The 27,941-nt window shown below is 35.8% G+C and overlaps 1 protein-coding gene across 1 annotated transcript in view; it reads right to left on the reverse strand.

Annotated features, from left to right (window-relative positions):
• Positions 1-27,941, reverse strand: part of ARID2 (AT-rich interaction domain 2) — a 187,231-nt gene that overhangs the window by 157,829 nt on the left and 1,461 nt on the right. Inside the window, exon 3 of the mRNA XM_030938889.1 lies at positions 27,768-27,865. Within this exon, the coding sequence (XP_030794749.1) occupies positions 27,768-27,865 (98 nt within the window). The remainder of the gene's footprint in view (positions 1-27,767; positions 27,866-27,941) is intronic.

Consider the following 27,941-nt stretch of genomic DNA (forward strand, 5'->3'; position numbering starts at 1 on the left):
AATATCTGCAGGTCAAATAATATTATCTCATTATATTCCTGTATGTGCATATATACACATATATATTTATCACCAATTTAAAAACTCAATATACACTCAGACATCCTGGGGAACTGAATGCTTCATACACTGAAAATTCTTAGACCCATAAGTTACTCATTTACAGAGAACTAGAATACAATATACTTAAAAATGAATTTCTATGAAGTATAATCTATTATTTTTGTGAAAACATAGAAAACGACTTCAGCATGTGGAAAAGCATATCAGAATAATTAAACACAGTCTGCTAAATACGTCCACATATTCTCTCTATAAATATATATAATGTATTAATATATACATACACATATGTGTGTGTATGTGTGCCTTTTATCACAATGGAAGTTTCAGCAGGACATATCTGATGTGACTTTTTTAGGTCTTCTTTAAGGCTTATTACATGATCAATTTGTATGAATGTTCTGTGAAATCTCAAAGACTACATTTCCCAGTCTCCCTTGTGTAACAAGGTTCTGACCAATGGCATGTGAATAGAAAAGGCATATACCACTTTTAAGGTGTACCCTTAGAAAAAGTGCTGCTTCTCTCTTTTTACTCTGCCCTGCAACAAGGTGGAAGGAGGATGTACTGGCAAGTACTACAGCAGGCATCTTAGACCATGAGATAGAAACCATTAAGGAGGAGGACAGGAAAGAATAAGGCCCAAGGGCTCCACAAAGCTACATTATCAGTCCTAGACTGTTTGGACTGTTATATCAGAGAGAAACAAATTTAAGCTGTGTTAAGCCATTGTTACTTAATTTCGTGGCAGCTATGAAACCTGTATCCTAATATTTGGAACACCAACTGTTATCTTGTAGAGCAGGGGTGTTCAATCTTTTGGCTTCCCTAGGCCACACTGGAAGAAGAATTGCCTTAGGCCACACATAAAACTAACACTAACAATCACTGATAAGCTTAAAAAAAAAAAATCGCAAAAAAAAAAAATCTCATAATCTTTTAAGAAAGTTTACAAACTTGTGTTGGGCCTCATACAGCTCACGGGGCTACAGGTTGGACAAGCTTGTTGTACAGAGTATTAGAACGTCTATGAACTTGGACTACATCTACCCTTAATGAAATGCCTTCAATGTTTGTTTTCCATATTAATAATTTCATAATAAATGCCCACCTATTTATCTTTTACATTTTTCTCAAGAAAAGAATATGTAATATGTCAAGAAACTGTAAGCATCCTGCTTATTTAGGTTCCAGAGAAACAAAACTTTGTTGTCTCGAAAAATCGCTTTGTTGTTTCAAAGAATCCTTTTGTCTTCATAAGGAATTCATAAATGACTATTCATTTTTGTGATCTTTGCATATTCACCTAAAGGAATTTATTAGAAAAATACTGGAGAGCAAATATTTAGAGAAATACTGGAGAGTTAATGGATAATTGAAGCAAGCCCCATGTCTAGTCTACCAGTTCAAGAATAAAAGATAAGTCAACAACTTACAGATCTAATTGAAATGCATTCTCAAACTGCATTCACATGACAAAAGTGTGAAGAGTTTGCACTGAAGTGTTGAAATCTAATCCTAAGAACTAACCGTATGCAGTATTTGCTAATTCACTAATCAGGGTTCATAATCTTCAGACTTTTTAACAGACTCCTCTCAAGGAACTCTACTCTGCCCTAGTAATGAATGTTAACTGTTTTTACTCTTCTATTGCATTGTAAATAAATTCCATTAAAGCTTGGCTTCTCCTTTTTTCTCAACCAAGCTCTCTGTGATCATGATCAATCATCCCAGAACTCAAAGGGCAATGGGCTTTCACATCTGTCTCAGTAAGTTAAACATTTTTCAAGACTATCCCAGTGGGTCCATTTTATCTAGCAAGTTTGTGTACTAATGGCAGCATTTCCTAAAACTTCACAATTACCCTGCGAGTGATATGTATGCCAGGGGCTAGTGAGGTCAGGAGTGGGCAGCGATGGGACAGTATGTGCTCAAATGTATTCGGGAAATTCTGTGGACAGTCAGAAGACACATTATAAGCATATTAGTTTGAGAAGTGCTGCAGAAAAGAACCATGTTTAATTCTTTTCCCAAATAGTATTTAAGCACAGAACACATTTTCCATAGTCCACCTACTTAACAATTTGGGAATGCTGGCCTAGGGATCTTTGCAAAGAAAACCAGTCCTTAGTCAATCATCCTAAATTGTACAATGAAAGGGGATTTGATACTTCATTAGGAGCTTAAACTCCTTTTCCTTGTAATAATGATTCAGAGAAAGGAATAGGCTGAGATTTTTCCCTTAATTCAGGCTGCAGTTTACAAAGCTGAATACTCCTTGCATTGTAAGGAGACTATTCCTGAACTTGCTGTGAATACCACCAAAAGAGCTCTACATTTTGTTTACATTACAACCTCCTCTACTCTTTTTGTTTTTTGTTTTCTTTTTTTAGAGGCAGAGTCTCATTCTGTTGACCAGGCTGGAGTGCAGTGGCACTATGCCAGCTTACTGCAGCCTCAACCTCCCAGGCTCCAGGGATCCTCCCACCTCAGCCTCTCAAGTAGCTGGGACTAAAGGCACATGCCACCACATGCAGCTCAAGCAATCCTCCTGCCTCGGCCTCCCAAAATGCTGGCATTGCAGGCATGAGCCACTGTGACCAGCCTCCTCCACTCTTCTAAGCAAAAGCAAACCCCTGCCTTGAATGTTACAGGTAGAGAAGTTTGGGGAAAATTAACTTCATTCTAAATGCTGGATTTTCATCATTTGAGAATATCTGTCCTCTAATTGTGGTTGCAATGTTGTCAGTTACATATTCTTTGCATATTAATTGAAGGTGAGTTAGAGTGGAAGCAATTCTTACTAGTCTCAACCTTTGTGATAGCTATTTAAAAATCACTTCTAAAGGGAAAAAAATATAGAAATGTCCAAACCAAATCAAGTCAGCTTAATGTTAAAATAAGATTCTAAGTAATAGCAAAGCCATTCCAGAAGAATTTTAATAAGATATGATGCTAAATACAGCCCAGTAGATAATTCTCCCCACTCCCAAGTATCTTTCCTGAACAGTCCCTTTTTCTTAACCACATGCACTAGTCACACCAATGTGTGTCCAGGAATATTCCAAGTTAGAAAATGTATTCTAGGCTGGGCGCATTGGCTCACGCCTATAATCCCAGCACTTTGGGAGGCTGAGGTGGGAGGATCACTTGAGGCCAGGAGTTCAAGACCAGCCTGGCCAACATGGCGAAACCCCATCTCCACTAAAAATAAAAAATTAGCCAGGCGTGGCAGCACACACCTGTAATTCCAGCTACTCTGGAGGCTGAGGCAAGAAAATCGCTTGAACCTGGGAGGCAGAGGTTGCAGTGAGCCAACATCATGCCACTGCACTCTAGCCTAGGTGACAGAGCGAGACTGTGTAACAACAACAACAACAACAAAAGTATTCTAAAGAACTCTGAAGGTTTCAAATATGTGCATCTATCTTCTGTTCAGCCTGTTTCTGTCATGTGTAGATAAACTTATCCCACTAGGCTCTATCTCACATGGTTCAGAAGAATAGAATACAATGTTGCCAAATTATTCAAAGAGAAGTGCTGAGTTCCAGAGCTTGTTTAAAAAAAAAAAAAAGTGAGCTCAGAGATGAAGCTGTAAAAAGTTCCTTCCAGCATAGAGGCAGAAGATAAATTGAATTAATAAGCTACATGTAATCTAAAATTTTACACGATAATGAAGAATGGTGGACCTACACTCAAATAAAATATAGAAAAATTTATCCAACTTCCTAGCAAGTCGAATTCTCTATTAACCTGCTCTTCTGTACATCGACAGCTCAATGACAACTGATACTTACAACGATAAGCCTAAAGATACCACAGATTCTAAAGTACTTTCTGAATGTGATTTCCTTGTCTAGTATTTTTAAAGAAATATTAGTTCACATTTATCTTAATATTCTATAAAAATAATCTCATTCTCTGACCAAGTCTGGCAGGTGTGTTTGCCATTCCTGCCACTACTTTCTCCTATCTCAAATCTATCCCAAATACCAATGTAAGCTTAATGTTCCCAAAACATCACTTTCATCAAAACAGTCTTCTGCTAAAAAACAAGTAACAACTACAAAACATCCCCCAAACCTCACATCCTCACTATATGTAGAATAAAGCTCAAATATGTTAATTTGATTTTCCGAATCCTCCACAGCCTCATACCAATTTTTGGTCCAGGTCTTATATTCCACCAATCACATGCATAATGCCTCTGATGCAGCAGAGTTCGTTTACATGTTTAAAATACACTGTACAGACTCTCATTCTCCATTTTCCTCATATCTAAAAAGACCTCCATCTTCCTTTTTGTTTTTGTTTCTATCTGAATCCAACCAGTCTTTCAATGTCAAGCTTGAGGGCTCTTCCATAGGCTCCTCTCTACCTCAAAAAAAGTGATTTCCTACTTTTCTTATTTCCAATTATCCTTGCAAGCATTCATTCATTGATTCTATTAGCCACACATTAGGTAACTCCTATGCACTAATTAGTATTGTGTTATGATATTAGGGCTACTAAAATACACAATACTAAGTCCCTACCTCCTCAGGCTCACAGTTCACAGAAGAAACAGACAAGAAAAAAGTTGTTACAGTAGTGTTTGTAATAGAGATATAAATGAGGAGGAAAGTGGGATTATAAAGAAGGATCCACTTCAAGCTGCTTGATGAGATAAGAAAAGGCTTTTTAGAAAAGGTGACATTTGCGTTCAGTTTCAAAGGTAGGAGTATGTCAGGCAACGAAAAAAGGAAAGGAATTCCAGGCAGAGAAAAAGGCACATGCAAAAGCAGAAAGGCAAGAAAAACTTGGCATGCTTGGAGAACTATAAATGGATCACAACGGCTGGGTTTAATTCTACCAACTAATTCTACTAATGTGTACTGACTGTTCATTAACCAAGCCTTAAAACAGAAAAAAAGACATAATATCTGTCTTCAAAAAATGTGTAAGGGTATGGCAAGGAGATTAAGAATGGAAAAGTAATGAAGGGCCTTTTATGACCTACTAATATATTTGGACTTTATTACTTAGCAATAGAGAGGCACTGAAGAAATTTAAGCACTTACCTGCATCACTCAGCCCTCTCTTTTTTTTTTTTTTTTTTTGCCTGATACTATTACTTACACATTCAAGTGAATGAAATGCTTCTATAAGATTAAACAGTTTGTTTTTTGAAACAACTAAACCAGAATTTATTCATTCCAATGAACATTATTATTTTCCAAGTAATGACCTTGTTGAAATCATATAGTTCAATGATACTGCTATTAGTTAAAAATAAGTTTTTAGTAGTTGCTTTAGAAATGACATCAGATATAGCCAGAAGCATCACAAATCTTAGTACTTCATCATGTTGAAAATGGCAAATGTCACTAAGCTAAATGTGGCAAACAAGGTGGGTAAGCAAGTTGTAGAAAGTTAAGTTATGGGGGCTCATGCCTGTAATTCCAGCACTTTGGAAGGCCAAGGAGGGAAGATCGCTTGAATCCAGGAGTTCAAGACCAGCCTGGGCAACACAGGGAGACCTCGTCTCTACAAAAGACACAAAAATTAGCCAGGCATGGTGGCACGCGCCTGTAGTCCCAGCTATTCGGGAGGCTGAGGTGGGAGGATCGCTTGAACCCGGGAGGCGAAGGTTGCAGTGAGACGCAATTGCATTATTGCACTCCAGCCTGGGCGACAGAGCAAGATCTTGTCTCAAAAAAAGAAAAAAGAAACCTGGATTATGTTTTAGATCAATTAAACAGGATCAGCAGAAAATAATAAAAATTTGCATTTATAGATTAAACTATATAGTATTTACCACTCAAAACAACTCTGTAAGGTACACACTTTATTATCCACTTTTTACAGGTGAAACTGAGGTGCAGAGTAACTTGCCCAAGGTCACAAAACTGACTGAATGGAGAAGGTGAACTATGAACCCAGATACTGTGCCTCCAGAGCCAACTCCTAAATCACTATGCTACAGACCATCATGGGGAGGGGGGGGGACTTTTTTTTTATTTTTTTGAGATAGAGTTTCACTCTTGTTGCCCAGGCTAGAGTGCAACGGCACAATCCTAGCTCACCGCAACCTCTGCCTCCGGGCTCAAGTGATTCTCCTGCCTCAGCCTCCCAAGTAGCTGGGATTACAGGCATGCGCCACCACACCGGGCTAATTTTGTATTTTTAGTAGAAATGGGGTTTCTCCATGTTGGTCAGACTGGTCTTGAACTCCTGACCTCAGGTGATCCGCCCGCCTCAGCCTCCCAAAGTGCTGGGATTACGGGCATGAGCCACCATGCCCAGCCAGAAAAAAACTTTTAATGAAAAAATTTAATAAAACTAACTTTACAGCATGACTCAAACTGACTGTTAAGAGTAAACTACATAATGTCTTTACAGAACAACAGTATTCCTGATGACTTCCTCCCAAGATAACTGCAGTGGTTGTTTTAGCTTAATTTCTGTTATGTTTGCTTAAGAAAAATCAGCCTCGGCCTGGCACAGAGGCTCATGCCTATAATCCCAGCATTTTGAAAAGCCAAGGCAGGAGGACTGCTTTCCGGCCTGGGCAACATAGCAAGATCCTGCCTCTACAAAAAATTAGCTGGGTGTCATGGTATGAGAATGAGTCCTAGCTACTCAGGAGGGTGAGGCAGGAGGAATTCCTGAGCTTGAGCTCAGGAATTCGAGACTATAGTGAGCTATGATTATACCATTACACTCCAGCCTGGGCAACAGAGCCAGACCCTGTCTCTTGAAAAAACAAAAAAGAAAACTCAGACTTATTATTTTACAGGTGTACCTACTGAGTGTTTCCTCCCTAACCAAACACAAATCATTGAATCCCATATAGCATTTGGCACAATTAATTCAAACAAAACAAGCAGCACCAGCACTTGGCATGAACCAGACACCATACTCTGTACCTAAGATAGACAAATAAAGAACACAGTTCCTGTTTTTAAGGAGCTAAGATTTTAGCAGGGGAGAGAGAGAGCTAGCTTATGGTAGACAGCATTTATTAAGGTTCAGTCCTATGCCAAAAGACTAGAAAAAAATATGCCAAGATGTTTGTTCATAGTGTTCAATACTTTTATCTGCCTATGCTAGGATATTACTCTGCTTGATATTTTCCCTTCAAGGATCTTCTAAATTGTATACTATGAACACATATTATAGACTTTGATAAGAGAAAAATTAAATTTAAAATTGAAAAAGTATAAAACTTGGCACCTAATGGGTTATATCTGAGGTCTCTGCTAATTAAAGTCCTCAAAGTTTTATATTTGAAACTTTAGAAATATATCTAAAATATGAAAACTTTTTACCATCTCAAGAGCTATGAACCTTACTCGTACAAACTATCATTTTTCAACTGGATTACAGTCATGCACTGCAAAATGACATTTAGGTCAATGACCATATATACAACGGTGCCCCCATAAGATTATAATACCGTATTTTTACTGTACCTTTTATATGTTTAGCTATGTTTAGATACACAAATACTTACCATGGGGTTACAACTGCCTACAGTATTCAGTATGTAGCATGCTGTACAGGTTTGTAGCCTAAAGCAACAGGCCACACCATATAGCTTAGGTATGTAGTAGGCTCTACCAGCTAAGTCTGTGTAAGTACACTCTACATTGTTCAAACAATAAGGAAATCACCTTACGACCCATTTCTTAGAATGTATCCCAGTCATAAAGCAACACCTAACAGTATTTTCTTAGCCTTCTGTCAAGACTCTTTTCTTCCACCCTTGAGCATGCAACATCTATACACAACAAAGCATCCAGAGAAATCCAGATAATAACACTTCAATGCTCAAAATCAGTAGATGCAAAGACCTTCCAAAGGCCCTACAAGATCTGCTCCCAGATTACATCTCTCTGATCTATTCATCTTCGCTGCTTTCCTCTGATCTGGTCACTAATGCTAGCCACCATGGGCTCCTAAATGTTCCTTGAACATATCAAGCATACTCTCTTACTGTTTGTTCATTCTTATCCCAAATATCCACCTGGTTTGCTCCTTTCTCTCCTTTGAGTCTTTATTCAACTCTCGCTAAGACTTTTCCAGTCCAGTCTGTCTAAAGATGTAACACCCTACTTAAGCGAAAGCCATCTCCCTTTATTTGCTTTATTTTTCTCCTTGCGCCATTAGCTAGTATACTCTAATTTGTCTCCTTTCCCTCACTCTAAAAGGGAAATATCTTTCTCTGTTCTCTGATATATGTACAGTGCATAGAGTCTAGCACAAGATAGATGATCAATTATTATTCATTAAATTAATGAATAAAGAGTAATATTCTACATAGCTGGTAAAAGTTTGGTCTCTGGAGGCAGAAGACCTGGGTCAAATTCTAGCCCCACCACTTTGTACTTGGCTGTCCCTGTACAAATTACTTAACCTTTCTAAATCTTAGTTTCCTCACTATAAAATGATGATGATGGTATTCTTATAGGGTAGTTTGGGGGATTAAAATAAAGCAAGTTGAGCACAGTACCTGGCAAATAATAAGTGTTCAATAAACGTTATCTAGTACAATAAACATTCCCAACTCCAAAATGCCTCCAACCAAATAATCACATCATTTGTATTAATCTTATCCATGCTTTCAAAAATAGTAGTTTCTGAAAAATCCTTGGATCCTCACATATCAGTTTAAAACAAAGTCAATACAGGCACACCTCATTTTATTGTGCCTCATTTTATTGCACTTTCTAGATGTTATCTTTTTTAAAACCAATTGAAGGTTTAACAAATTGAAGCAAGTCTATCAGCATCATTTTTTAAAACCATGTGCTCACTTCACAGCTCTGTATCACATTTTGGTAATTTTCCCAATATTTCAAACTTTGTCATTATTATTATTATTATATCCATTATGATAATCTGTGATCAGTAATCTTTGGTGCTAATATTCTATTTGTTTGGGGGCAACCAGGACTGTACCCGCATAAGAGAGCAAACTTAATCAATAAATACTGTTCTGACTACTCCACTGACTGGCCATTCTCCCATTTCTCTCCCTTCTCCTTGGGCATGCCTATACCCTGAAACACAACTACACTGAAATTAGGCCACAACGGCCTTTAAGTGTTCAAGTGAAAGGAAGAGTTGCATATCTCTCACTTTAAATCAAAAGCTAGAAATTATTATGCTTAATGAGGAAGGTATTTCAAAAGCCAAATTAGGCCAAAAGCTAGACCTCTTACACTAAATATTTAGCTATGTTGTAAATGTAAAAGGAAAGTTTTGAAGGAAAATAAAAGTGCTACTCCAGGGAACACACACATGATAAAACGAAACACCCTTATGGCTGGTAAGAAGAAAGTCTGAGTGGTCCAGACAGAAGATCAAACCAGCTACGACATTCCTTTAAGCCAAAGCCTAATCCAGAGCAAGGTCGTAACTCTCTTCAATTCAAGGAAGACTGAGAGAGGTGAGGAAGCTGCAGAGGAAAGTCTGAAGCTAGCAGAGGTTGGTTTGTGAGGTTTACAAAAAGACACTGTCTTCATAACGTAAAAGTGCAAGGTGAAGCAGCAAGTAGTAATAGAGAATCTACAGCAAGATATCCAGAAGATCTAGCTAAGGTAAATGACAGAAGTGGCTACACTAAACAACAGATTTTCAATATAGATGAAAAAGCCTTCTATTGGAAGAAGATGCCATCTGAGACTTTCATAGCTAGAAAGGAAAAGTCAATGCCTGGCTTCAAAGCTTCAAGGGAAAAGCTGATTCTTTTGTTAGGGGCTAATGCAGCTGATGACTTTAACTCAAAGCCAAAGCTCAATGACAATTCTGAAAACCCAAGGGTCCTTAAGAATTATGCTAAATCTACTCTGTCTGTACTCTATATATGAAACAACAAAGCCTGGATGACAGTACATCTGTTTACAGCACGGTTTACTGAATGTTTTGAGCTCAGTGTTGAAACCAGCTGCTCAAAAAAAAGATCACTTTCAAAATATTACTGCTCACTGACAATAGTCACCCAAGAGCTCTGATGGAGATGTACAAGGAGATGAATGTTGTTTTTATGCTGCTAACACAACATCCATTCTACAGCCCATAGAACAAGTCATTTTGACTTTCTAGTCTATTACTTAAGAAATACATTTTTACAGTTATAGCTGCCACAGTGATTCCTTGGATGGAACTGAGCAAAGTAGACTAAAAACCTTCTGAAAAGGATTCACCATTCTAGATGCCATTAAGAACATCTGTGATTCATAGGAGGTTAAAATATGAACATTAAACAGTTTTGAAGCATTGTTTCCAATCCTCATAGATAACTTTGAGGGGTTCAAGATTACAGTGGAGGAGGTCATTGAAGATGTGCAAATGGCAAAAGAACTAGAATTAGAAGTGGAGCCTGAAGATGTGACTGAATTGCTCCAACCTCATGATAAAACCTGAGTTAATGAGGAGTTCCTTCTCAGGGATGAGCAAAGAAAGTGGTTTACTGAGACAGAATGTACTCTTGGTGAAGACGCCGTGAACACTGCTGAAATGACAACAAAGGATTTAGAACAGTATATAAATTTAGTTGATAAAGCAGTGGCAGGGTTTGTGAGGACTGACTCAAATTATGTTCTACTGTGGGTAATACGATATCAAACAGCATTACATGCTATAGAGAAACCTCTTGTGAAAGGAAAAGTTGATCAATGCAGCAAACTTCATTGTTGTCTTATTTTAAGAAATGTCTACATCCACCCCAGTCTCCAGTAACCACCACCCCGATCAGTCAGCAGCCATCAATATCAAGGCAAGACCTTTCACCAGTAAAAAGATTATGACTCACCGAAAACTCAGATGATTCTTAGTACTTTTCAGCAATAAAGTTTTTTCTTTTTCTTTCTTTTTTTTTTTTTTTTTTTTTTGAGACAAGGTATCATTCTATTGTCCAGGCTAGATGGAGCCCAGTTGCACAACCATGGCTCACTGCAGCCTCAACCTCTCAGGCTCAAGCAATCCTCCCACGTCAGCCTCCCAAGTATCTGGGACCACAGACATGCATCAACATAACCAGCTACTGAAAACATTTTCTTTTGTAGAGACAGGGTCTCACTCTGTCTCAAACTCTTGGCCTCAAGCAATCCTCCTGCCTCAGCCTCACAAAGTGCTGGGTCTACAGGTGTTGAGCCACCACACCTGGCCGTACGTTGTTATTTGAGACATAATGCTATTGAACAATTAATACACTACAGTATAATGTAACCATAACTTTTGTATGCACTGGGAAACCAAAAAATTCATCCTCATTTTACTACAATATATATTAATGTGGTGGTCTGGAATCAAACCCACAGCATCTCTCAGGTATGTCTGTATTACTCTGTCAAATCGTACACTACACAAGATTCTAGTCTCATATTGTAGCTTGTAAACACAAAGAGGGAGACATTAGTGTCTATTTTTTAAAAAAACAACTTTACTGCATAAAATTGCACAAAATGACACATTTACCACAATGTTAATTAATATTCTACAACTATAAACTGACTCTTGATGCTTGTTTAATAAAACCACACACAAAAAATGTTAAGCTTTAGGGCCAGACAAATGAAATGCTATACTATTAATTCCATAGGTTAGAAATTTTCAATTCTTTCAGAATTTCCCAAATTAGATTTCCCATTTGCTGAGAGGCCTACCATACCCATCTGAGTTCCTAAGGAGCTCCCCAAGTGACAGGAGACCCTAATTCAGTTCAGCTGCAATGTATCAGATGCCAAAAAGTACATCACCATTTAAAAAAACCTTCACCCCAAGACTCTGATAGTAAAATAGGAGCAGTACATTATAACTCACAAAACTAAACTCTAATTCTGCATGAGTAATGGTACTTACAGGGTTTTTTCCTGATCTACAAAAGAGGTAATACCTATTTTATAGAGCTGTTGCAAACATTCACTAAGATAAATATTTGTAAAAATAAACTATAAACTGTACAGCAACATACACGTTATTACAAAAATATACATTAAAGAATTTTTTAAATAAAAATAAAAAGCCACAATCCCACAACTACCCTAACCATTTTCATATTTTTATTCCCTTGAAGTCCTTATCTTCAAATACTTTTTAATAAAATTATATTCAAGTGAATTGGAGGAAGACAGTATAACATGCCTAGGTTCCAGAAACAGGTTCCATTAACCAGATGTCCCAGGTTTAAATACTAGGTCCAGAACTTACTGTGTGACCCTGAGCAAGGTTCTTAAACCCCTTTGTCCTGTTTTTCTCATCTATAATAGTTTTTCTCATCTATAATATCAGGATATTAACAGTATCTATGTCATAGGGAGGTGTGAAGAGGAAATGAGTTACCACTCAGTGCAATGCCTGGCACATGGCAAAATAAATAAATGTTAACTAAAAAAACATAAACTTAATAGTCTGCTTTTTAAAAGATTCAACATGGTATCATAAACCAAAAGTATACTGTTAAAGTTTCATAAGAAAAATACTTTAAAAAAAAAACTTTAGGATATGTTACACTGACTGTTTTTAAAACATATCTCCCTACCATCCCTTTGTCTAGATGTTTTACAGTAATAGAATCAGGCTGGGTGAGTGGTTCACGTCTGCAGTCCCAACACTTTGGGAGGCCAAGGCAAGAGGATAACTTGAGGCCAGGAGTTGGAAACCATCCTGGGCAACACAGACAGCCCTGGTCTCCACAAAAACTTTACACATCAGTCAGGTATGGTGGCACACACCTGTAGTCCTAGCTACTAGGGAGGCTGAGGTAGGAGGATCACTTGAGCCCAGAAGGTTGAGGCTGCAGTGAACCATGATTGCACCACTACTCTTCATTCTCCAGCCTAGGTGGCAGAGCAAGATCCTGTCTCCAAAGGGGGAAAAAAAAAACACAGAATCTATCTATTACTTCATACTTCCAGTAGAGGTCTCCATCTAAAAAATAATGTACCAGACTAAACTTTAAATGAGTATTCCTGGTTATTAAAAAAAAAAAAATTATCAAATATATAAGCTTTATCAAATATGTAAGTTTAGGTTTTTATACGTAAAATATTTGAAATAAAGAATATTTGCAGTAAAAAGTGTTTTTTCTCTCTTAGCATAAGTCAGCAGAATCATCTTTAACATAAAACCAGGCTAGGCGCAGTGGCTCATGCCTATAATCCCAGCACTTTGGGAGGCCAAGGTGGGCAGATCACTTAAGGCCAGGAGTTCGAGAACAGCCTGGCCAAATGGTGAAATTCTCTCTCTACTAAACATACAAAAAAATTAGGCATGTTGTTGTGTGCCTGTAGTCCCACCCTACTCAGGAGACTGAAACATGAGAATCACTTGAACCCAGGAGGTGGAGGTTGCAGTGAGCCAAGATTGCGCCATTGCACTCCAGTCTGGGTGACATAGTGAGACTTTGTCTCAAAAATAATAACAATAAAGGCCCTGTTTTATATAGCAAAGAAATCCCTGATAGTCTTCTACAATTATTCCTTTTTAAACACAATGGAGTGATTAGTATAATAAATGCAGCACTGATTTGGTTTCTACTTTTCCCTTCCATAATTCAGTAGTAATGATCTTAGGCAAGTCAATTATCTCCACACAGGTCTACCTGAAAAAGTATCCTTATTTTCTACCCTTCCAGAAAGCAGAGGGCTAGACCATCTTCTTAAAATCCCTTCTAGTATTAAGATTGATGATACCACAAATCAACAAATAGATTCAGTAGCCATATCCAATTACAGCTAACTACACACTTCTTGTTCTTGTCTTCAGGAATCTAAATTTTCAGGTGGTGAAAGCTATACTACTGGGCTTCTACAAAATATTAAGTTCGTATACAATAGCTAATATCCACTTCAACTTAGCCCTATAAATATGTAAACCTTGGTAAATTCCCATAAGACTGGTTATGAGCAAGAACTATCAATAAATCACCAAACAGTCTGCTTAAAACTCTAAAGAGTGCTGCTTACACACACACATGTGCCTACACACAAACACACACACACACACTCTTAAGCTAACCTCCATAGTTTATAAAGAGGGGGCCAAAGAAGGAGGGATGTTCCAAGCAATTCTCAAAACTAGGAAGATTTTTTCAATAACCGAATTACGATTAATTATGAAGATCAAATATACTATGTAAAAACATAACACAATTAATTTGGCATTGATGAATTTAAATGGATTCACCCAAACAAACATAAGATTTCTGACTGTGATTAAAGTTCAAATTTGCTTTTCTTCTTTAGGAGGTTCATTAACCTATAATGAAGACTTATAAGACTAAAATAATTATTTCTCATCTTGAGAATATAAAAATCAAGCAATAATTTAAATTATTGCCTTATTTTAAAATATCAAGTAATGTAATCAACGGCCAGCAAAGAACAAAAGAGCAAAAATTATTTCATAGATAGAACAAGAAAGGTAATTTTCCTCCAAATTTATCAGTTAACACTGTAGCTGACTTGTATTTTTGTGTTAAATTCTTGAAACATAAGAAACATTCATATTCAAATATAAGATGCAAAAATGGACTTTTAAAAATGTAATGTTCATCATTAGCCCCTCTCTTAAATATAGATAATACCTATGGATTAAAAAAATAGAAACCAAACTCTAGTGGATAACACAAAAAATATCACTAAATCTGATTTCTAAGTCTAATAATACCACTCATTAAATAAACAGATGAATACTTTCATATATCATAGGGTTATTAAAATACAAGTCAATAGTTAAGATTGTATCAAAATGTATAGCGGGCAGTATCTTACTCGTTGAGGAAATGTTAGAAGCATCAAACTAAGGTCAGCAACAAGGCAAAGAAAAGATGCTTCCATTTTCCTTACTATTTAACATTGTATGGATATACTGGCCAATGCGATTAGACAAAAGAAAGTAATTTGAGGCGTAACTTATAAGAGTAAAACAATCCCTACTTGCAGATGACACGCAAGTATACAGGTAAAATACTAAAAAAAAAAAAAAAAAAAAGATACTCATACAATCAAAACTATAAAACAATTTAGTAAGGCAGCAGGTTAGAAAATATAAAAATTCAACAGCTTTTATATAAATAAACGATAATGAAAAAGAAAACCACATTTTCAATAGCAACAACAATAACAATATCCCTAAGGATAAACTTTAGAAATGTTCAAACCCTATATAAAGAAAACTTTAGGCTCTGAATGACACAAAAAGATGTGAACAAGTGGAAAGACTTCCATTGCTCTTTGATAGGTCAACTCAATATCATCACAAAATCAGTTCTCCAACTTATAAATTTAATGCAACCCCCATAAAAAGACTAACAAGCTTTTTTTTCTGGAACTAGAACAAACTGATACTAAAGTACACATGGAAAAATAAACATTAAAGAATAACCTTGTAAAAAAGAACTATGAGATGGGATTGGCACTATCAAAGATTAAAACATGTTAAAAAGGCTAGGCACAGTGGTGCATGTCTGTAGTCTCAGCCACTCAGGAGGCTGAGGCAGGATCATTGCTTGAAAGTAAGAGTTCAATGCTGTCATATACTATGACTGCACCTGTGAATAGCCACTGCTCTCTAGTCTGGGCAACACAGTAAAATTCGACTCTTTTTTTTTTTTTTTGAGACAGAGTCTTGCTCCGTCACCCACGCTAGAGGGCAGTGGTGCGATCTCGGCTCACCACAATCTCCACCTCCTGGGTTCAAACGTTTCTCCTGCCTCAGCCTCCCAAGTAGCTGGGATTACAGGTGCCCACCACAGCACCTGGTTAATTTTTGTATTATTATTATTATTATTGTTTTTTTTTTTTTTTTTTTAGTACAGACAGAGTTTCACCATCTTGGCCAGGCTGGTCTCGAACTCCTGACCTCATGATCCACTCCCCCCGCCCCCCACCCCTCGGCCTTCCAAAGTGCTGGGATCATGAGCCACCGTGCCTGGCCAACTCAATCTCTTTAAAAAACAAACATGCTGTAATGCCTCAATAATTAAAATATAATTTCTTATATTTCTTAATATATTATTATATTAATATAATATATATTAATATAATATAATATAAGAAATATATTTCTTAATCCCCCATATTAGAAAAATTTAACAAGCCAGACAACAGAGCAAAGTTGTAGAAAACAGGTATTTTCATATACTGTTGGTAGCAATGCAAAAAAGTTCTCTCCTACAAAGGGAATTTGGCAATATTTAACAAAACTATATGTCCATTTATTCCTTGATTGCCGCTTCAATCCCCACTTTAGTAATTAACTCTAAAGACACAGCTGCAACAATTTGAAAATAGGTTTGCATAAAGTTACTAAGATTTACAGATTATTCAGATGACATTATTTACTACAGTAACATTGGAAACAATCTAAGTGCCATTATGTAGGGAACTGGTTGAATAAACTAGGATATAGCTACACGATGGAACATAACGCAGCTGCAAAAAAAAAATAATAATGAGATTCTATGAACTCAGTGATTTTTCAAGATATATGAAATGAAAAAAGGCAAAATATATATTTTTAATGAGCTTCATTTTAGGAAGGGAAACTAGATTTAATCTTAATCTTATATGTTTTACATATTCATAAATAAAATTTGTTGAATTTCATAATTCAACAAACATCATCGGCTGCACTTACACAAACCTAGATGGTATATAGTCTACTACATACCTAGGCTATAAGGCATAGCCCATTGCTCTAAGCTACATACCTCTACAGCATGTTACTGAACCAAATACTGCAGGCAACTATAATACAATACTAAATATTCATGTATCTAAACATATCTAAACACAGAAAAGGTACAGTAAAACTACAATATTATATTCTTATGAAAATACAGTCATATATGCAGTCCATCATTTACCAAAACATTTTACGCAGTGCATGTCTGTACTTTTAACAATACATCTTCAGTCTAAACACAAAAAGAACTTCAAACAAATATGTAGCTACTTGGTAGGTTTGTTGTTTGTTGTGAGATAACAATTCTGGAAGTATTCTGTATGGACAGAAGAACTGAGAAGATGAATATATATACTATGGTAGAGAACTAGGATTCTTACTGAAGGTTAAGGAAGATACATGGAATGGAAGAAGGAAAAGAACAAACTAACTGGTATGGAGTGCAATTAGAAGTATCAGCATAGCCTCCTGATTTTCAAAATAAATGTATTTACAGATAAAATAATTTTTCCCCATCTCTGTTCTCTAAAAGGGCCTAGAAGAAAAAAATAACCCAGTAGCAATGAGCACACCTACCACCTTGATCTTGGTTTCTATATACCATTCCACACTAAATGGAATCAGGATTTTCAGAGAAATAGATGATTCTAGAACTGGGTAGGCAAAACACAAGTAGACCCTGGAAGATCTTATTTTGTCAAAAAGGAAGAGCTCAACAATAATAGACACATGTTAAAACGATAAAGGAGCCAGCTTAAAAGGGCTCTCCCTGGCCAAATCTAAGCAACAAAATGCATAATGATAGATTTTAACCAATGCATAACATAAAAATCTAACAAATAAGTAAGAATGAAAATATTTCTCTTACTGGAGACTATTAACTAAAAAATGTAAAAGGGGCCAGGAGCAGCGGCTCATGCCTATAATCCTAACACTTTGGAGGCCAATGCAAACGGATTGCTTAAGCCCAGAAGTTTGAGACCAGCCTGAACAAAACGGCACAACCCTGTCTCTATAAAACTACAAAAAATTAGCTGGGCAGGGTGGCATGGGCCTCTAGTCCCAGCTACTTGGGAGGCTGTGGTGGGAGGATGGCTTGAGCTGGAAGGTCAAGGCTGCAATGAGCCGTGATTGTGTCACTATACTCCAGCCTGGGTGTTTTGAGACAGAAAGAGACCCTGTCACAAAACACAAATAAATGTAAAAGAAATGATAGAGTTAGAAAACAAGCATCATAAAATGCTTGTATCATATTAATAACTGATTCAAGCACAAATAAATACAAGTATCATATTAATAACTGATTCAAGCCCAAACCATCAGTGGATGTTAAAACTATTGGGTAACAGTTTGATGGTAAGCAAGATAGTTTCACGGTCTCAAGGTATGTCGCTACAGATTACTCATTAATTCGAAAAGAGAAAATGGTAACTTTACAGTGGAGAAATCAGGAGGACACCACCTTAATCTCAGCAATAATGGGACAAAGTGACATGTCTCTTACCAAAAATGCCTAACTTAAATCCTGAAAAAATATTAGACAAATCCAAACTTTATAGTACTTTTGGCCTGTACAGTTCAAAATGGTAACATCACAAAAGACACAAAAAGGCTGAAGAACTAGAGATATAACTACTTGCAACACAAGATAACGAATGGGGTTGGGGGATATGATTGCTATAAAAGACATCTTTGGGATAATTGTTAAAATTTGATTTAAGGTCTACATAATAAAGAATACAATTTTATCTATGTTAATGCTTCTGAATGTAATAACTGTCCATTGTTACATTAGAGAATGATTTTACTGTTAGGCAATAACACATATAAATAAAAGATATTATACTGTAATAATATCCAATGAATAAATGACAGTGATAGTATGTGTGTATCTGTATATATAAACACATATGCACTTGCCACATTTGCTTTGTATTTTTCTTTTTATATGTGATTGTGTGTGTATAAGTGTGCATACCATCACATATAAAAAGAAAAATATAAAGCAAATGTGGCAAAATAATTGGTTGAGCTACAGGAAGTGTAAGCAAAAGTTCACATTTAGATAGCAAAAGAAATTTAACAATTTTGAAAAGGAAAAACATGGCAAAAAAAAAAAAGAAAATGATGGATTCACTATTTCTCTCTCAACTGGACTATATCAAAAATCACATACATTTTTACTACTAGATTGAATTACTACATTGCAATATGGGGCTACCTGAAAAGACAACTCAGAAATTCAAAAGTTTGACTCTTTAATGGTATAAACTAAAAATTATACCAAACCACTTAAGAACTCTTGACAGACCACCTATTATTTGCAAGCACACTTGGAGGTACAAGTTACTCTAAGGCACTAACTACTGTTTATGAAGTTCTATGCGGTCTGATTTGAGCTCAAGCATATTGCAAATTCACTTACTCTATGAACCATTATAAAAAGTGTGATCAACCTGAGCCTTACTACTGAAAAATTTAAATTCATCCCATTTTTAATATATTACAAATTAGGTATTTTCTGGACAGGGCCCTAGCTATGGTCTCTTTTTTGACCTATTTTAATAGAAGAATGTTCCCACTGATCTCATGTATGTTTATATTAACATTTTATTTATTTAAAAATAATCACTGGGCTAGCATAGAGACAGAATAAAATTTCACACAAAAACACTTGACCATGAAAGATACATATTATATAGTAAACATCTTTGTGCACACAGCAATTGACCTTTGGGCACTATACATAAATATTTATCAAGTACAACAGTAAGAACTCAGAAAGACCAGAATTATGGAATCTGGCCATATTTTACAATAAGATGTATATCCAAACAATAGATTACACAACTTGACTTGAATTTTTCATAAAAAGTAACTTTATATTTTATCCCAATTATATGGTAGTTTTAAAAATTATTTACTGATAGAAATAAAAGCTAAGCACACCTGGAACATGGAATATACCTGCATGAAGATTAAAAGCAACTACAGATAATGCAGGATTATTTATAAGACAATGCTCTGGCCGGGCGCAGTGGCTCACGCCTATAATCTCAGCACTTTGGGAGGCCTGTAATCTCAGCACTTTGGGAGGACGAGGTGGGTGGATCACCTGAGGTCAGGAGTTTGAGATCAGCCTGGCCAACAAGGTGAAACCCCATTTCTACTAAAAAAACAAAAAAAACAAAATAATTCGCTGGGCACAGTGGCGGGCACCTGTAATCCCAGCTACCTGGGAGGCTGAGGCAGGAGAATCGCTTGAACCCAAGAGGGGGAAGTTGCAGTGAGCCAAGATCACACCACTGTACTCCAGCCTGGGCAACAAGAGCGAAACTCTGTCTCAGAAAAAAAAAAAAAGAGAGAGGAAAAAAAAGACAATACTCTGTAAAATGTACAGCAGGTCTATCAGCACTATCAGCAGGGAAGGGAATGGGAAGGTGAAGTAGGGAAAGAATGGTCTGAAAATATGTAAAATATCCTTTCCTGACTAGCAATTACAGCTGACATTTAAGGCTGGGAGTTGGATATAACCTAAAGCCTTAAAAAAAAAAAAGTAGCCCATATGCCCCAGGAAGAAAAAAAGTTTGGGTGGCATAAAGAATTTTTTCCCTTGCATTCATATATATATATATATATATATATATATATATATATATATATATACACACACACACACACACACAAAGAGAGAATACTTTTCCTAATTGTTATTTTTTCTAAGATTAAATAACAATTATTTCTGAAATTTGAAATGATAAAAATAAAATCTCCCACTAGCCGGGCGCAGTGGCTCACGCCTGTAATCTCAACACTTTGGAAGGCCAAGACGAGTGGATCACCTGAGATTAGGAGTTTGTAGACCAGCCTGCCCAACTGAAACCCCGTCTCTACTAAAAATACAAAAATTAGCCAGGCATGGTGGCACACGCCTGTAATTCCAGCTACTCAGGAGACTGAGGCAGGAGAATCGCTGGAACCTGGGGAGATGGAGGTTGCAGTGAGCCGAGATTACACCACTGCACTCCAGCCTGAGTGACAGAGAGCAACTCCGTCTCAAAAGTAATAAAAATAAATAAATAAAATATCCCATATGAAAATGTTTTGAAAAACAAAGCTAGTCAGCATTAAACAAAACAGGTTATTGTTAGTATTATTATTTTCACAGGAATTTATACATGTTAACTCTACTATGAAATACCAGGATAGACCAACAAAATTCTCACAAAGATAACAAGCATCCAGCAAATTCAGTAAAACAAATGGTACCCCATTTGGAAAGAATATAGCAAAATCCTATGAGGAAAAAAAAAAAAAATACATAAAGAATATTCTCCAATTAGGAATAATTGAGGAACACTTACTTTTAATTAATTTTTTAAAATCCAAATTACATAAACACACTTAGGGTAAGTTAGAATTTGGTAGTTCATTTACTCTTCTTTTCCCTTAACTAAAGTGGAGCCCTTGTTACCTTCTCTGGAGTCCAGAGACAAAGTATAAGGTGTGCCCAAGCTCTGGTCAGAGATGACAGGTGCAGCTCGAGCAGGTGCCCCTAGACCAGATGTCACCTAGAGGTTTTGTTCTGGACATAACTGTGACCAACATGTTCATGCCATGTTAAACTAGTCATCTCAGCAACTAAATTGATTTCATTACAATACTTAGATCAACTGTTCTCAAACTTCAGTGTACTTAAGAATCACCTGGAGCATTCTTTTTAGAAATACATATTAATCAAATTATTAATACCTAAAACCACTGTTCAATCTCAGCATCACTGAAAGGGGACAACTAAACATTATATGCCTCATGATATGATGAAAAGCACAGCACTACCTATTAAGTATGCCTAAAATATTGAATCTGAATATTATTAACCTTTAGATCTATCACTTTTCAGCAAATACGTATGAGGGATAGAGGAACAAGTTAATTGACACCAAAAGAAAGCAATCAAAGCCAGAATTTAAGACAGTCTAAAGAACAAATTGACCCCTTTACTCCAAATCAATGGTATAATGTGGAAAAAAGGGTGGGGGAAGGGGAAAGGCAGCAGCAAAAACATCAAAACCAGTAAATTCTCCCTGGGGCTCCATCAAAAATTTCTATGGCAGTAAGATGGGAGTGAAGCCCTGCAACACTGACTTAGTTATTAATGGAATATGGATCTATTATTTTTGGTCAACAATTCAGAATGTGATAGCTATTCCTAGACATCACTGAGAGATTTCCATTACAGCAATAGTTTATTGCAATGTATTTACTCAAATGAATTATCAATTCACAACATAATGAATACACAGAAAATATCTAAGCACAAGTAAAACTTATGTTTTAAAACAGAAAAATATTTTTTGTTATTTCTTTTATCACACTATAGTTTAAACAGTAGAAAATGTAGAGTTGTGCATCTGTTAGGTTGGTGCACAAGTAATTGCAGTTTTGGCCATGGTGTTACACTATTTACTGTGGAGTGAAACACTGGTGAAACACTATTTACTATAGGGAAGGGAAGAGAAGTAACAGTGTGTCCCCAAAATTTCTAGAGATCCACAATACACATTAGCAAAATAAAGTCTCTAAGAAATCCTGCAATAAAGTAACCCAAGTTTAGCCTTTGCTCAAGTTCATTTGGTCTTCTTTTCATGGAAATATATCAACATTTCTGGAAAACTAGTGTTTCTAGAGCACAAACTCTAGTTGGCCCTGAATACCAAAGAGTGTGGTGATCAAAGAAGCAAAAGGAGAATCCCCTCATCCCCACCCGTCTGCTCCATTTATCCTCTATGTCCTTCCCAATTCAGACAAAATCCATTTTCACCATTAAACTTTAGTAGGGCTGGAAACTGCCCAATAAGCACCTTTACAATATAATTAAAACTTATACTTTATCTAAAAACATATATTAAGTACCTGCTCGCTGACTAATGAAATGCAGTTAAAACTTTGTTTTTCTTCCCTTTCAACTTCTAATTTCATTCAGTTTGAGAATATAAAATATCTAGTAGCAATATGCTTTTTTATTTTTATTTTTTTTCCCAGACAGAGTCTCCCTCTGTCACCCAGGCTGGAGTGATCTCGGCTCACTGCAAGCTCCACCTCCCAGGTTCAAGCGATTCTCCTGCTTCAGCCTCCCAAATAGCTGGGACTACAGGTGCATGCCACCACTCCCGGCTAATTTTTGGCATTTTTAGTAGAGATGGGGTTTCACTGTGTTAGCCAGGCTGGTCTCCATCTCCTGACCACGTGATTAGCCTGTCTCGGCCTCCCAAAGTGTTGGGATTACAGGCGTGAGCCACTACGCCCGGTTACAATATACTTTTCTATCAAAGACATTATAGATTTCACACACGATCAACTACGAAAATATTGAATCCACAACAGAGCAGAGATAGGAATATAAAAGTGTTCTACTCAGAAATAGACATCTTTAGTTAACAGCCAAGGTAGAAAATTTAACTGCAAAAGAAAAGCACATAAACATTTTTGGGAATTATAATGTTCTCATTTTGTATCCTCAGGAAAATTTGTAACCTTGGTAAAAACTATCTATTTTAGAAAGAACCCAATTTATTTCTACTTTACGCAATGTAAGCTCTAAAAACATGAATTCTAAGACGTAACACTAACCTAGCTGAGCTTTGATCAGTCTTTCAATTTTCTCCACTTTCTGTTCTTCCTTTCAACAAGTCTGCATGTCCTTTAAAAATGTAACAGAACATCAGAAAATATCAAAATCAGGTTTTTTGTTTTTTAAAATGGATACACTGCCAGGCGCAGTGGCTCACTTTTGTATCCCCGCACTTTGAAAGGCTGAGGCACAGTGGCTCACTTTTGTATCCCAGCACTCTGGAAGGCTGAGGAGGGAGGATATCTTGAAGCCAGGCATTCAAGACTAGCATAAGCAACAAAGCAAGACCCCTGTGTATACACACACACACACACACACACACACACACACACACACACACACGAGATACAGTTTATAAAGTTAAATTTGAAATACATGTATGAATAATTTATTGATATATTTGTCTTCCAATCTCCATATACTTTTATCTTCCTTCCTTGAATAAGAAGGGCAATAGTTTATTCAGTTCCGTTTAGGTATTTACAAACTCAGTGTTTATTTACTTAAGGCTTTCTCTTAAAAGAATTGACCTATATGGTGGACACTAAGTAGAGAACACATCAATGTATTCATTCCATTTAACTAACAAATGTAAACTCACTCAAATGGTGTAATTTAAGAAAGAGCTTTACCCACCAAGAAAAAAAATAGAATAAATTCACAATGCAATTGAAAATGTACTATGGTAAACATAACTCTACAATTAAGTTTCTGACTATTCTAAAGGTAGATACATATAAAAAGAAATTAATATTTCAGTGCCAGAAAACTAGTAACATATAGTTTTGTACAATAAATTTTTAATGTCCAAGATATTTCACCTCCTTTCCAAAAAATCAAGTTTTATAAAGGAAACATCAAGTTAACCTTGACTATAGCTGTAATATTGGCATCAGTAAGCAAAAACAAAATTTTTAAGTATTTGAAATATTTACCTAAATCTTCATACCAAAACTTCAAATTCTTAACACAGATAACACTAGCAAATTGTCCCCCAATTTCAACAACAAAACAGAACAAAAAATCAAAATCCACCAAGTAAATATGGAACACATTAGGCAAAGATATACTTGGGCATAAATTTAACCATAAGTAATTTCCAAATATTATTGAACATATGTCATGAACACAATATTTTGGTGCAATTAATGACTGTTCCCAAAGCCATTTAATTTTTTTTTTTTTGGCACTTTAATTTCTCCATCTACAAAATGTGGGAAATTATACCTTATCCTTTCATACTACAGGAATATCCTAATAATAAACATTTGTGGAACACATTGAGATGTACATGCCAAGAAAAGGAACTACATGAAAATAAAGTACATAAACACTGCAGATGATTAATATCCAATTATTTATTTATTTATTTATTTAGAGACAGAGTCTCGCTCTGTCAGCCAGGCTGGAGTGCAGTGGCACCATCTCCGCTCACTGCAATCTCCGTCTCCCAGGCTCGAGCAATTCTCCTGCATCAGCCTCCCAAGTAGCTGGGATTACAGGCGTGTGCCACCATGCCAGGTTAATTTTTCTACTTTTAGTAGACACGGGGTTTCTCCATGTTGGCCAGGCTGGTCTCAAACTCCTGACCTCAGGTAATCTGCCTGCCTCGGCCTCCCAAAGTGCTGGGATTACAAGTGTGAGCTACCACGCCTGGCCTCCTATTTTTAAACAGACTGCTTTTACATTATCTGTAAGCACTTTTTTAATTTTTAATTTTTTTTGTGGGTACACAGTAGGTGTATATATTTATGGAGTAAGTGAGATACGTTGATACAGGCAGATACATTTGTAAAAATTAAATGCCAATGTTAAAATAATCAGCTGCATTTTCAATTTTAGACTTTGAGAAATTTCTGCAGACAAGCTATAATTGAATAAATGTATGTTTGAGACAATTGAGCTAACTTCTGGCAGACCATTAATACTCAAGTCTATATTTAATGACTGTCAATATTTGTATCAAAAATAACAAAACACTATTAGAATATACATGGCCAGCATACTAGCTTGCTCTTTGTAATTTAAATATCTAATATTATGAAGATACATCATAAAACCCTAGGGTAACAGCCATCCATCCAATTAATAGCAAACTTACAGGGAAATGTGAGCAAATATTAAACTTGTAAAGGAGAACTAACACACATAATGACAGTCTTACAGTAGGTCAAATGAAAAAGCAGTTCATATTAAAAAATTATTCCACTTGTAATTTAAAAAATACACTGCATTATCTGCTCATCAGTAATGATGATATTCAATCTGATGTAGCAAAGACATAACTTATCAAGTCACTTGATTACTATTTCTTACTATGAAGAGCCAATCTTATGAGTAGGTAACAGAATTACTGTTACTTGGCATTCTGTCTGCCAATTAAGATTTTTCAGAGGAAGGTGTAAAAGCCAGCATCATATATATCCTCTTACTGTTCAATATTAGACCACCAGGAAAAAATTCTTTCAAGGTTGGTAGTACCTAAGTTTTGATCAGCATATTTCTTTTGTATTTCTTTACAAGCCATGCAAATCTTCACATGGTTTTATTTTCCACAACAAATGCTTCAACTTTTTTCCTAGTAGCCTAGCTACAACCCTGTAAAAACAAATCTAGAGAGTGACATATGAGGGAAAAACAAGTTTAACTAAGGACATAGTTCAAAAAGCAGCTTCTAATAAGAGCATAAAGCCCAATTTGATCTGAAGACAATGTAAATACTTACAGTGTTGAAACTATATAGTTAAAAACAGTACCTATAATTAATGATATCCTCCCAAAATAAAAATGACAACTGGAAAAACAATATTTATAATTAACTTGTGTTAAAAAAAAATGAAAGCCTAGATATTAATTTGATTATGCTAAAACTATTAGTATGAATATAAACTCTTCAGAAAAATACACATCTCATGAATCATGTATATTCTATAGTACTTTCTGGTTACAAAATTTAAGTCAATCAAGCTAACAAATATGAAGCAAAACCTCGAAAATATGTATTTCAAACAGTCCAAAATTCAAATGTTTTAAACTGATAAAAACATAAAACCAGAATATGTATTAAAATGTTGCTCTCAATATCATAAATAGAAATGAGCAAATAAATGTCACGATGAATATAAAACTCTCTATTTCTCACCCCACTACTAACTCAACAGTTTTGGAGGTTAATTTTTTTTTATGTAGCCCTTTATTTTAAAATGTACTCTGACACAAATGCCATCACACACACACAATAGATGACAACTAACCATATTTAGTATTTTCTAGACTTTCTGTGTAACTCAATAACTACTCACAAAGTTCTGCGAACTCCAGCTTCAAGCCTGAAGTCAATCTAAGATAGCCAATAGAAAGTACACCTGTGCAATTACTGCATTTCCTATTTCAGAATGCTGAACGTAATACACAATAACTGAGCGCATCTGAAGCAATAATAAACGCAAAACTCAAATTATGCAGAAGCCACCTTACAAAAAAAGGCCTGTAATATCACTATTAAAAAGCAATAAATAGAATATCATTTTAGTTTTAAATAACACCAACTAACTTAGGATCCTCTAAGGGTAGGTAAACATTAAAAATAAAATACAGCCTCATGATAAATTACAATATGAAAGTATTCCTAGAAGAAAAACTAGAAGCGAAAAAATGACACTAGATCACAAAATATATCATCTAGACTGTATCACATATCAACTGAATAAGAAATTTAACTTTGTCGAATAAGCAGTCAAAAAAGAAGAGGGAGAATGAAAGAAAATCCAGATTATAGTATCCCATTTCATAGTATCCTCGTTTTCCTAAAGATATAATAATCCTTTTGAACGTTTTTAAGTCACTGGAAATTCAACAAAAAGTAATTATCAAAACAATCCTGGTGACCCACGCCACCAACATGTTATGCCATGTAGGAGTATTCTACTGAAAAACCTATTCAATGACACTGTTCCAAACAAGAAGTTTCATTTAAAAAATAATTCTTAAGGTCAGAATTTTTAAAACTAAAGGAGTTTCCAAAACAAAAAAATTTTCCCAAAGGTTACAAAGTTTCATTAACTATCTTAAGTCTTTTACTAAGCATCACCTTTCTGCCCCTCAGTGGATATCAAGCGATCAATAACAATGTCACAAAAGAATGTTTACCAAGATTGGGGCTGGGGTGTCACCTGTAATGATTTTGTATGAAAAACGTAAACGATCCTGAAATTGGTGAGGAAAACTTTCACCTTCCTACAATCTCACTTTATTTATATTAAATGTGTCTCAGTCTGAAATGAACAAGAGCTTAAGAACTGTTTGGTGTGCAAGGTTTGCTTTTGGTTTTGCTAAAAACAAATCTCTCCATAAGTCCCTTATTTCCAAATACTAGGGAAAAGTCACTACTACTCACCGCAAGTAATACTGTTTTAAAGCAAAGGCAGCGTTAGAACAACTTCTGGGAAAGTTGAACTCTTCAACAATTTCTCCCCACTGATTCTTCTCAGAAACCTGGTAAAACACAGGTACACTTGTCTGAACGTGAACAATCTAAGAAAATCTTAACCTAACTATGAAATAAATACCC

The sequence above is a fragment of the Rhinopithecus roxellana genome, chromosome 10 (genome assembly GCF_007565055.1).
Source record: "Rhinopithecus roxellana isolate Shanxi Qingling chromosome 10, ASM756505v1, whole genome shotgun sequence".
NCBI lineage: Eukaryota > Metazoa > Chordata > Mammalia > Primates > Cercopithecidae > Rhinopithecus > Rhinopithecus roxellana.